We start from the raw sequence: 12,799 nt of genomic DNA, 5'->3' as shown, positions 1-12,799 counted from the left end.
TCAGATTCGCTACCAAAATTATGGAATCTTAACCAAACGGGTACAGTAGGAGAATAGACTCCCATAAATATATAAATTTCTATAGTTCAATTCAGAATCACCTCTTGTCCTAGATTTCCAAGATTCGTGTCATCCATGTTAAGTTGTGATGCTGTTATAGAATATGTAATTCACAAACGTTTGAACCAAACATGTTTCATTTTTTCACAGTTATTAGTTCACAATGAATTTCGTGTAGATCACAACTGGAATTAGATTTTCAGAATTATACAGCTGAATCAAACATACTCTTAGAATACTTAACAATACTATCTTCAAGCTAATAGTGGTGGGCCTTAGTCGGGCCAGCTGTTGCAGCTAGGCCGAACGTGTGTGCACCGCAGGCCGTCGTCACGTCATCTCGTCTTATGCATGGACATCAGGACATGTCAACAGTTAAACGGGCGGCCCGTTTGAACATGTCATGCAAGCAACTGACCCGAAAATAGATAATACAGCATGCGCAAGCTATATGGACGGTCATTTTAAAAACTGCCCTTGCATGCACGCTGTCTGTCCAGAAAAGAAACAGGTTCGAAAGCTACCCTGATGCTGATTATGCACATGGATCGGCTAGCTGCTCCTGTCTAAGCATAATTGATCGGCATTTGTTAATTAATCACTGAATAAAAGAACGAAGAAAAGAAAGATGAAGTCCACTCCAGCTATAGCGCTAGCACGGCGTGTGCTGCTTGGGCCTGATCTCGACGCCCAGCACGACGAGTCCTCTCTTCCAACGGCGGCAATCCACCTCCTGCACCCTGACCTCCACCACCGCCGCGTCGCCCTCGTCGCCCGCCACGTGGAACTCGCCCATCTCGACCTCGGCCCACCCGTCGCCCCTCCGGCGGGGGCACCTGATGTCAGGGTCGGCCTCCCGCGTCGTCGTCAGCACCGTCGTCTTCCGGCCACCGCCGTAGCCCCTGCGGAGGCGCACGTACTGCTGCTTCCGCCGGTGCGCGGCCTCCTCCTCCTCCCCCTGCATGTGGTGCAGGCAGATGGCGTGCTCCGCCGTCGTCGTTGACGTCACCGCCTTGCTGCCGCTGCTCGTAGTCGTCGTCGTCCCACTAGCGCCGCCGGAGGAGACGGTGACCGTGGCCTTGGGCGGCGGCATCCCGACGTGGCACTCGAGGCCGTACGAGTCGTCGGCCATGGTGAAGACGAGGTAGGCCGCGTAGGTGGTCCCCGGGGACAGCAGCGACAGGCTGAGCTTCCCGCTGATCTCCAGCCAGCACACGTCCACGAGCTCCGCCACCTCTGGGAACCTGATCGTACGGTCACTCGATTATGACATAATTTTTGTGATGCAACCATGAACCATGCATGCAGTCATGCAAACTTATACGTCAGTGCGTGCTTTGTCAGTACCTTCGGAATACGTGCCCGCATGCATGCATGAACAGATATGGAGGCATGCATGCATGATGAGACGTGTGTAGAATCAAATAAAACAAAAGGTAATGTAGTACGTTACAGCATGGGCATTCGTGATGGACCCACCTGGACCCTGGCGGGCTAGCGGCCCACGTCCAGCACGAAGGGTCGTCTCCCCACGCAATGCTGAGGGCCCTCGCCGACAGCACGAAGCATCTGGCGCCGCTCCGGATCGACCGTACTGGTGCTACGTTACGAACCAATGCCATGGTGGCCCCGTCCTCCAGGAGGACGGGGCTACAGTCGCAGAGGCGCGAGAAGGGGTCTTCCTTGGACGCGCAGCAGCCGGCGGCGACCGGCCGCTCGTCGGCGCGCGCCAGGACGTCGTCCGCGTGGTCCGGCGGCAGGAACCGCGCCCAGGCGGCGTCGGAGTCCGCAGCGGGCCTGAAGGGCGCCGGCGACACCGCGGACGAGTGGCACGCGTCGCCGAGCGTCGTCAGCGAGATGGCGTGCGCCACGCACTGCTCCGGCAGCCGGCAGACGATCTCCGCCGCCGATTCCGTCGCCATGCACGCAGAGTACTCGTACGTACGTCCGCGTCGCCGGTGTGTGTGTGTGATGATCACGTCGGGTCTCGGTTGAGTGACGGCGGCGGCTGCGCGCGCAGCTAGCTTAATATAAGGGGCAAGCTTAAGGGCTAAGGCTCAGCAGCCGGGCCGCGCGGGCGGGTGGAGTTGGAGCGGTTGCTTCGCTGGGTCCGGTCGGAGGCCGTTGCTGTGTACGTGCTGACTCGGAACGCCGTTTTATTAAACCGGAAATGCGACCTCCTCTCCTCTTTTTTTTTCTCGGCCCGAGATCTCCTCTGCCCCCACAGAACCTTTTTGCTCCATGGGCTGCTGACATGGTTGGCTTCATACCTCACCTCTCAGCACATACATATGGATATTTCAGAGCAGCAATTCTTCTATTCGGGAAAAAAAGAGAATCATCTTTACTTGCGTGTGACACAAATTGTCGTCTGACTGCAAAGGAACGACGCAGAAGAAACGGCAGACGAAATGAAATGCGATCAATCTTTCCCAATACGACGACATGATCTCGATCGACCAGCGTGGCTGTGAGGTCAGAACCAGAACTAAAGATGGATTCCTCTTATCCGCACAGAACACATCCCAAGTCCAAAATGCGATTCCTCTTATCGACGAATTGTCCAGTGTGATTCCGCGGTAACTCTTTACGACCAGAAGATTACAAAGGTCAAACAGTATTAGGAAAACTGCATGCTTTCTCTTCTCATGGTCATAGTAAAACCATCACCAACATTAAACAATGCACACTAGTCACAGTATGCAGCTTATAAACTCGAAACAGCACATGCTGCAGAAGATGTGCGAACGCACAGCGAGATTGCTTAGCCCAGCAGTGCAAGTGCAACCTTCCACTGCTACTCCTGCCGGCTTTTTCCTCTTCTTTTGGCCCCCAGGGCCCTTCTGGTTTTTTCATCGTCCTTCGATTTTTGCTGCCCATTGTTCAGTTGTTTCACAAAGCAAGCAGGGCTATCAGGGAACTAGGGCGAAAAAAAATAAAGAAACATCAAAGGTTTTCGGGGCAAAAGAGCGTGCTTTAAGCAAACTGTGCCCCTTTTGAGGTAAGATTAGTGCCTGATCTACGCAACCCACATGATCCACTGGGACCTTTCGGAGAAGAAGCCTCCATTGTTTCTTTCCCACTACATTTCTCACCAGAAAGAAGATAAAAAAAGGGGGGCCATATCTAAACAAGCTTTTATTAAAGATCTGTGCGAGTGCCGGCTGGGTGCCAAGAAACAGGTGATGGCCAGTTAAACAAATGTGGCGAAGACTTCGCCCAAGCGTCAACCAAGCAAAGATAGCACAGTTATAGCATGTCATCTACACTGGGATCATTTTGGTTCATTCACGCCAAATCGCTCCTTGCTACTCTCCACCAGTTGCGGTTAGGGACAAAATTGTGTTGTGTTGATGTACAGGCAATTACAGGTTGCAAAACTTGCTGCTCGCGAGAACTCACCGAGAGACCCACTCAAATCAGATCCTGCGCTCACAATGCATGAAAGAATTCGAGTGCCAGCTCAACTCCAGGGTTATTCCTCTTCTTCGTCATCCTCCTCTTCCGCTTCCTTGAGCCACTGAGAAGTTGCAGAAAATTAATTGCGTCAAGGCAATCATGGCAAGATATCATCATGTTTGGATAATTGGATTTCAGTCGAGCGTACCCACATGGAAGGCACAAGCACAACGAACAAAAACATGTATGCAAGCCAACACGAGTGAGCTAAAACTAAACCAGTCACACGCAAATCTCTGCCCCATCAGAAAAAAAACTAATGCCACCAACTCAGATGGTTCCATAAACACAAGTTAGCAACATTTAAAATCAGTAGCATTCACGTTGGCAAATGCAACAATTCTATGTCTATGGCTATAGGAAAAGTCTCCCTAGGACCAAAACTGTGCAACAAGAGGAAAGATCAAAGGAACTATAAGTGAATGTGCTAGATTCAACTGGTTCTGTGAAACCATGCAGAAAAAGGGCAAAAAAATAACTAACTTCAGCGCAGGATATATACCTGAATAAAAGCCTCTGACTGTTTAACAAAAACTTTATCAGACTCATCAGCATGTTCTTTCTCTTCCGCCCATCTCAAAATTGCATCTTCACTTACTACCTCCGTATCATAGAGGTATGGCAAGATCTGCGTTCAACAGCAGATCAAGGAAAAGCAGTCACAAAGGCTCAAGTACAGTATATGTTTGGCAGTCTAAACAAAGTGATTTCTTGTTCGTGGTGTACAAAAATGGAACCCATCTCCTGTGAAATAAGTGTTACCTTTGGAAACAGCGGAGAAAAATCTTTTGTGGTCTCTTGACACATTTCCTCAAACTTTAAAAGTATCTCCATCTATAGCAGTACCCAAGAAATGGTTTATTTAGCCATGGCAAGAATCCAAGGCGAAATATACTCCAATAAGTCATAAATCAAATTAGATAACAACAGTTTCTTTCAAACAGGCCCATGAAATTTTACAATTGCAGGAGAGGCCTTTCCAAGAGTCATCATGCAACATATCGTAATTCGGTAGCATTAGCATAAAACCATGCCCACACTTTGCTGTCTCCTACTCCAACTTGCTTGGGACTAAAGGCTCTATTGTTGTGTATTAAAGATATGAACAACACGACGTAACTTTTTACCCAGGTGCCACTGGAGATGTGAGCTAAGCAATCCTAAAGCTTTGCAAGCAATAATTCTATGACAAACTCAAAGAATGGCCAGAATTATTGCTGGCAGGTAATGTTGGTACTGAACCATGCAGAAGCACTTAAGCAGGGATAATGTGTTGGAAATATCTTGTGTCTAGGTGCATGCTAGTGTCTACATTCACAGCATTTACTTGAGCTAAAATTCTGCATGGAGAAATAGGAAGTGATAGGCTGATAAGTTGGGTAATATTCTGCATTTATTAGGGTATATCATAGCCTGTTTTGCAGCTCGCATTTGGCTATATTAGTAGAAGCAAAAAAAAGCTAAGTCATTCCGGCCACCAAAACACTCGTGCTCGTGTGTGTTCTTGTGTGATATTTTGTTCCTGTGATCTGTTGGAGGCTTTAGGCCTATGATAATGTTTGAAATCTCAGCAAATCTTACTAATTTATGGTTCAAGGTATTAATTCAGAAATATATTGAATCATATACCTCTTCATCAACTGTCTTGGTGTAATTGCGCAAAAGATCCTTCCACTTGCCAAGTGCATCAGCAGTTGTCTTCAAAAGAGTATCTAAAAAGCAAGAAAAAATTAGCTTTTGGTAATAATTGTCAGATTAGCAAGCATTATGACATAAGAAAGAAATGATAAAATTACATCCACTTTGTAACTAATGAATTATGCAAATTTGCAACCAAAAGGAAAAGAAAACAGGATTTTAAGTGACAGACAACACAGGTTTACACAAAAACATGAAAACCTAACCAAATTATTTAAATCCATTAATTTGACTGTGCCACTGCATTAATATTCAAGTATGTTACCACCAAGGAAATCATTGAACAGATCCACTGAAGTATTCTAAAGACCAGAAATCAACCAAATAAAATGAATTTCCATTATGAATGAAGATCGCTAGAAATAGGCCAATGTGGTTTAAAAGCATAGTGCAAACAATTTTAGAAATGATTATGTTAGGCTGCATACTTAGACTGAACATTCGAGAAAACAAACTTAGATTGTACTCTTCACCTGTCTGAGCACAGCTAATATTCAACAAAGAGTAATAACTTTTTTTTGTGTGTGTGTGTGGGGGGGGGGGGGGGGGAGAGAGAGAGAGCTGCACTGGACAAGGAAACAGCCTCTGGAAGCATTTCAGTTGCCATGGAACATGCAAATATGAAAGCATAGTTGGAGGCCTGGGTTGGCGGACTTATGGGTTTACTAGGGTTAGGTTATGAGGAACAAGTAATGACTAGTGAACTTGTGAGTGGTTGTACTTGTATACACACGAAACACAACAGACAGGATAGCTGCCATGCTTATATGATGTTGCTGTTGACATGAAGCACAACCAACATCACAATGCCATCAAAGTAAATAAAAGAACCAAAAGAAATTAGTTTCTTCTTCGTAGTACATACTCAACAATAAAGGCATTTTCCGATGACTATTTCGAGGTGGATAAGAGGATACTATCTTCTGTAAGGCATACCTATTCTATCAAATAAAAACAGCCAGATCTCTGAGATTCACTGCCCAAGTTTACAGTCGTTATGGGTTCGTAATATTCCTAACACCTATAAAAGCTTACCATTACTAGATTGTGCAGCCAGTAATGCACTCTTCATGACAGAATAGAACACAGCTCCAGCACAATCTGCATGTTGAAGGCTGTAGGCTAACCTGAAACACATAAGCATTGTATATCATAGTCAGTGCAATCAATCATGGTTGGCTGGTTGCTACAATGACATAATTGACAAACCTGCAGAAACAATATTGCCTATCAATGATTGTCAATTTGCAAAATATGAAATGAAACTGGATCGAAAAAAATGCATCTACCAAACCATTGCAAAATAATAGTAAAGTCAACTGAAAAGAAATCAATAAGAACCGGCACGCCATAAAATCAACACACTTAGTTCCAATAACATGTAGCTTAAAATTTCTTAGACAACAAGATAATTCACAAGCAGGCAATACATTGCTGATCGAACATTCAGTTTTAAATAAACTAAAGTACATTCTGCTACAGAAGCTCACTTTCTCGTTCTTACCATTGCCATTAAGAAAAAGGGAGATTTAGATTATCTAACAGGAGAAAGCATATTTAAGGGACTGATTATTTCATGTGTCAATTAAAAATTCTTAAGACCTCTGACAAGGATGATTGTTCAAGTATTGGATTCAGTTCAATCCAAACTGACACTGCCACATACAAAGGCAGATCCTTAGTGTTTTCCAGTTTTTACATTTGCCTGATAAAAGAGGAACGATCTTGCACCTTAGGCCATTAATCTCTAGTATCAAATTATCTCGATTAACGCCGCCACCCAGAGCTCGTTGGAATGTCTCTTCCACCTAAACAGGGGAAACCACTCAGAAAATGGGCAACAAGAAATGCAAGTACGTATTTCTTAATCACATATATGTAATAACCTCTTTCTCAAACTTAGAAATATGATCATCATCCTCAACCAGACTGTCTGAAGAATCATCTTTATCTGGTAGAGTTGGATTGTTGGATTCATCTTCTGACCTATCATCATCAGGCACAGCATGCTGCAGCTCTTCAAGCTTTTCTTTAGGAATAGGGGCAATTGATTGTCTCCATTCTTCCATGATCCCACTATCAACACTTGTCCATATGTAACCGACAACACCACAGGTGCCAGTCTAGTTGGTGACATCATGAACAACCACAATCCAAACAGTTATAGAGATGAACAGTTCCCCATATTCAACCACATAATTCCATGAATGTTCCAAACACTAAGGCAGATAAGAAAAAGAAGGATACCTCGGATGTTCCCAACTCATCTTCTTCTGAAGGAACAGTTGCTTGATCACCATTACTCCTCATACTGGAAAATGCTGCAAGGAAGAAACCAGCTCACCAAGTAGAACATGTAGGTTACATGGCTACAGAAACAAAATGAGTCGTCCGACATAAAAATCAAATAAATTTTTTGGGTCTGCAGACTTACGTGGACTATCTGCAATTCCAGAGTTAGTGTCAGCATACTCAAGTTCTTCATCGCTATCTTCATTTGAAGGCTGAGGAAGTAATGAAACTTTTGAGTGGGCAGGAACAACAACATTCTTTCCAACTTCAACCTGAATGGTGAAACAGTTCAGGATGTACCCAACACAAAAAGAATACAAGATTAAAAAACAGATTATGTATTTTTCAAAGACAAGAAAAGCCTCTGATGTGGTAATGTCAATACTGTTGCAGTGTACCTTAAATGACAGTACACAACCAGGTTCAACAACAGCACCAGCTCTTAGATGGACACCATCACAGACTAAAGAGTTACTAACTTTGCATCCATCTTCAATTATGACATTGTCCCATATAAATGAGCCGTTAATCAGAACATTTTTCCCAATCTTGCAGCCTTGTCCAATAACTGAATTTAAAACTTTGCAGTGACCTGCAATACTAGTCACACTACCAACAACAGAATTTGCACCGATTTGTGCAGAAGGTGACAATGTTACATCTGTTAAAAAAGCATGAAGAATTACAATGTGCAGAGAATAATGGAATTGATCGCCATAAATAATAAAATATTCATAAGCCAGAAATGTAGGCAAAAAAGAGTAAGAAATATAAAATACAGTCTAACAGCAGAATATAAAATCCTATCTAAAGCTAGCTAAGCATCTATAATAGTTCAGTTTACAAGACCAAACATATAGTTCCCTTGGAACTAAATATGTAGGCTAAGTGCATGTACAGTTGGACATTTGGACAATAAGCATATGTATCAGAAGCAAAATTTTATAGTTTTCAGGATGCAGATAAACTAATTTGACTATTATATGCATTGCTTAGTAAAATGTCTCAAAGAATAAGATATTTCCTAAGACCAGATACCAAACTAAAAATTCAGATTATTACATATTTTGAAGCAAGCAAATAGTTAATGCAAATATAAAGGGTTGACTTCGTGTCGGAGGCTCCCACATGAGTGGGGTTGGGGAAGGGATAAACCGAGGCAATCCTTTCCCGCACAAATGCGGAGAGGTTGCTTCGAACCTGCGACCTGGTAACTCGGTGAGACAGCTCTCACCACTGCACCAGGTCTGCCCTTCTTAGTTAATGTAAATACATAAAATAAAAAAGTGTAACAAATAGAAATATAGTTGTGGATGTTCAAATATCTGGCTTTACAGGAAGCATGAACCAAGGAACAATAAGTCAATAGAAAGTGTCTAGAAATAAAACTACTGTACAAAATTCTAAACACACCATATACCTGATGCCTTGTATATTCCCTGCCTATGAAGTCTACTCTCCGAGGAATCACGACTGGATACTACATCAGGCACCATAGGATATGTCCACCTTTGAATTACATCTTTGCTCACGGTATCATAGCTCCTAAAATTATCAATCCTTGCAGCATATCCAGAGCGTAATTCATGAGTATAGATTTTGTACCCCATAATCTGAAAGAATTGGTAAGGACATTACTTTGTTGCAGAACAGGCAAACAGCATATGTCCTTTTTCTTACTGTGGTCAAACAGTAGTGAATTGTCTTACATCATCAACTAGTAAGCCCTTCACAAAATGACGGCGAAGATGCTGATAATCGAAGTTATCTGTAAAAAGACTTAGGACTTCTGGAGAGCAGATATCAATGTAGCAGTCCTGCCAGGGAACAAAAGAAGATCAAAATAAAAACAAGACATACATAAGCAACAATATTTTTTTTACCATGAAAACTGTACATAAGCAACAATATTAGCAGAAACATATCATGAAAAAAAAGGTATCAACTCTTGAGTTGTAGACTTTGAAAGCAAACCTCCATATCATTATGCAGCTGGAGAGTAGGATTATTGGTCAGTATATCCTTATCAATTGTAACATGCAAGTGTGAGTTATCTGCCCTGTCTTCATAATAAAGTAACTCCTTTGTCTCAGGATCTATCGCCATAACAATTTCATCATTACCAAGACGGGTTTGGTGCGTCAAGATAGAAGGTTTTGAATGCTTTATAACCATAGTCATAACAGCAAGTGGGTCCTTTTTCTTCCGATCCATATGTTCCTGGAGAGCGTCCTTCAAGCTCATGTTACTGACTGTATCACCACTGATGAGAACAAAATCTCCGTGTATCTACAATAGAAGGATGGAATGCATGGCATGAAACAACTGAAGCTGCAAATGGAGTTACATTAACTTATAAGCATCGTAGTGCTTAAGCTTTGTATAAGTTAAGATAGACTGGCGTCAAGTTTTCCAAAGAGGATGTCAACAAACTAGCAAACTAGCAAAACAAACCAAAACGAAAATAAATAAATAAAAAGTGTCTTTATTTTCTATTTAGTAGCTTAAGAAACAAATTGTATTACTATGCTGATTCGGAGAAATGCTACAAACAGTTCTCTCTTTGATTGGTGCTATAGGATGGTTTTGATGCACTCCTGGATCCCTCTACTGAGGCAACCAACATGGAAGGCCATTCACACTTTCTTATAAACGAACTGAAACAGATATCAGTTGGGAATCATCAGTAATAAACTCAAGGAATGATCATGCCAAGCTAAAATCCTCAAACGTCGAACACTAGAAAGGCAACATAATCCGGAACAGGGAAGCAGGACAGAGCACACACCACGCCGCGGTCGTAGATGACGCGGAGCGCGTCGCCAGCGCTAATCGCATCGTGGGACTCGACGGCCGTGACGGCCATGCTCCCGGGCCCGGACTTACCGGACCACCCGGCCTTCTCCAAGTACTCCTTGACCTGGTGCGAGTGCGCGCAGCAGAAGACGAAGGCCTCCTCCACCCCGGCAGACTCCAGCCATGTGAGCGTGTACTCGATCATCGGCATGTGCACCAGCGGTAGCAGCACCTGCGAAGAGGCAGCGGCGGAGCAAGAGCTCGTTCAGAGGAGCCGCCAAGCTTGACCGCCGGTAACGAGGTGGCGCTGGTGTGGGATTTGAGAATCGGGTGGTGCATCGAGTACCTTGGGGCGCTCGAGGGTGATGGGGCGGAATTTCAGCGTGAAGCTGTCAGCGAGGAGGACCGCCTGGAGGGGTGGCGGGCGGGCGAGATCCTCGTGGCCGTCGCCGGAGGCGGCGGCGCCGCCTCCCCCGCCCCGGCTGCGGGATTTCTTCTGCGACATGATTGCTGCAGGTGCGGCGGCGGAGAGGAGTTTCGGAGGTTTAGGTCTGCTCCCTCGCGCCGTCGGCGTCGGCGTCGGCGTGGCTCGGCGAGTCTGGACTCCGGCTGGACTTTGATGGGTGGGCTGTATCGTAGATGGGCTCTTACAGTTTGGGCTCCTAAGTTCTTTTTAGGTAATTATTCTTGGGCCACTCCAGATTGGTTTCTTATGTGGAGTCGGAGTTTCTTTTTAAGGGTAAAAGGACGTCACACCACTATACACATCATACCACACGCGCAAGAAATAAATTGAGAAGTCTACATCTCTAGTATGTGAAAACACTCAATACTACTGAACGTACATACGTGTATTTACCCTGTATCTAAAGGGTATGTCACCCAAGGTTTGAACCCTAGGAGGACGTACTTACAACTAGTGGCCTTTGCCACCGTGCCATGAGCCCCTTCCGAAGTAGGGATGGCAACGGAGAATTCACCGTCGAGCTTTGTCTCCTCATCCCCAACCCCGCGACGAAAAAAATCGCTGCGGGGATCTCCACGAACGTTTATGGAGGAAATTTCTTCCCCGTCCTCGTTCCCTGCGGAGATAGAAAAATCCTCGTCGGGGATCCTCGTCCCCACTTAAATTATACTAGGTGAGTGCCCGTGCGTTGCGACGGCAAACCAATTAGGAGAGGCCACGATAGGGGAAATGGAAGTGAGGGGATACTTGACAGGTTCTAATGTTATGTAAACACCTAGAATATGTTTCTCCACATACATTTCTTTCCATAGAATGCTATAGAACTACATTTCATAAATTGCTAGGAATCCGAGAGCAAATGACTGAATATGGACATGGTAAAAGACAAGAAAGAAAGATAGTGTTCTATAGTGAATCAACGTTTGAGTTAGTAGATGTGATGTATTTTACTTATGTCTGATGCTTTCTCCCTATTTTGCAGAGGGAGGAGATAAGTCGTATGAAAGAAAACATGTACCAAAAATCATGAACAAGTTGCACTGGAACAAATGATTTTTAGCATATTTACTAAATGGCAGTCACGACTATTACCACCCACACCTATAAAACTTAATCCAATACACCTGACTTGAATGTCTTACCTTCTACGACCACGTGTGTGACTAATTTAAGAACTACACAATCAAATTCATTCGCATAATATCAGGATACCTAACTATACAACAGAAGTAACTGATTCGCTGTTCAAGACTGAAGATTCAGATACCTTTGAACAAGGTCTCGAATGACACAAGTTGGCTTCAATGCATCCGCTTAACTTCTCGACGAACAAATTTTACTAAATCTCCTTCAACTATTTGTTGTTGTATAGGCCTTACAAACGCCCAAATAAAGGCCCTATTTGTGGGAGTTGTTGTGTGTTGTGATGGCACACACGAATTTACAATTTGAAAGCACCATATGCTAAAGATAATATTGAGTCTTTTGTAAAAAAAATTACTGAGACAAATGAAAAGAAACAAAAACTATGGTGCCAGTGCATCCTTACGAGCTTCTTTTAACAAGAACAAATGAGTGATAAAAATTTATCATTCCACCAATCTGTAACATTTAGATGTGAGGACCTCATAAATGTTTTCTGCCTAGTTATTCAGTGATACAATACCTTCCAGCAACAACCGAATTTAGGATATAACACCTAAAAAGCTAAAGGAACAGAAAAGGTCAGGCATCAAGCTGCTACAACTGAATGATCGTGGAATACAATACCTCCATAGGAAAATATGCATGTCGTGAATCACTGTAAGTCTGATGGCAAGGCCAAGAGACATACTTCAATTTTTCTTATCCCAGTCCAAGCTGAAACGAAACACCATAGACTTTACGCTGAAAGTAAACACCATAGAATTTAGTATTAGCTTAGCCCAAAAGAGTAAATGAGATTTAATCCATAGAAAAGCTAAGACTTTCTTTGACAAATTGTTAGATACGATAGTTCAGGCATGCATGTTTGGCCAAAAAAAACAT

The 12,799-nt window shown here is 43.7% G+C and overlaps 2 protein-coding genes across 4 annotated transcripts; both read right to left on the bottom strand.

Moving 5' to 3' along the window:
- Positions 1-465: 465 nt before the first annotated feature.
- Positions 466-2,043, bottom strand: LOC100217312 (F-box protein PP2-B10). The gene is made up of 2 exons (NM_001143658.1): positions 1,540-2,043; positions 466-1,304 (listed from the first exon to the last, which is right to left on the bottom strand). Exons 1-2 carry the CDS (start codon positions 1,980-1,982, stop codon positions 713-715), a joined length of 1,035 nt encoding a protein of 344 aa, NP_001137130.1. The 5' UTR covers positions 1,983-2,043; the 3' UTR covers positions 466-712.
- A 545-nt stretch (positions 2,044-2,588) lies between these two features.
- LOC100272405 (Trimeric LpxA-like enzyme) lies at positions 2,589-10,940 on the bottom strand. 3 transcript variants are annotated; one of them, XR_553885.4, is made up of 16 exons: positions 10,652-10,936; positions 10,298-10,537; positions 9,484-9,798; positions 9,219-9,326; positions 8,930-9,122; positions 7,908-8,170; positions 7,652-7,781; positions 7,465-7,538; positions 7,104-7,340; positions 6,949-7,025; positions 6,253-6,344; positions 5,149-5,231; positions 4,282-4,353; positions 4,022-4,147; positions 3,463-3,580; positions 2,589-2,932 (listed from the first exon to the last, which is right to left on the bottom strand). XR_553885.4 is itself a non-coding variant. In XM_008648191.4 (15 exons), the coding sequence occupies exons 1-15, from the start codon at positions 10,808-10,810 to the stop codon at positions 3,536-3,538; spliced, it is 2,214 nt and encodes a 737-aa protein (XP_008646413.1). In that variant the 5' UTR covers positions 10,811-10,940; the 3' UTR covers positions 3,168-3,535. The 3 variants fall into 3 exon arrangements, 1 of the variants encoding a protein (XP_008646413.1); XR_004849783.1 differs by having other exon boundaries at positions 2,589-2,980; positions 10,652-10,935; XM_008648191.4 differs by lacking the exon at positions 2,589-2,932 and having other exon boundaries at positions 3,168-3,580; positions 10,652-10,940.
- Positions 10,941-12,799: the final 1,859 nt, after the last annotated feature.

Source organism: Zea mays, chromosome 5 (assembly GCF_902167145.1).
Source record: "Zea mays cultivar B73 chromosome 5, Zm-B73-REFERENCE-NAM-5.0, whole genome shotgun sequence".
NCBI lineage: Eukaryota > Viridiplantae > Streptophyta > Magnoliopsida > Poales > Poaceae > Zea > Zea mays.
Note: the sequence above shows the minus strand (reverse complement) of the source record. Positions and strands in the feature narration are given on the sequence as shown.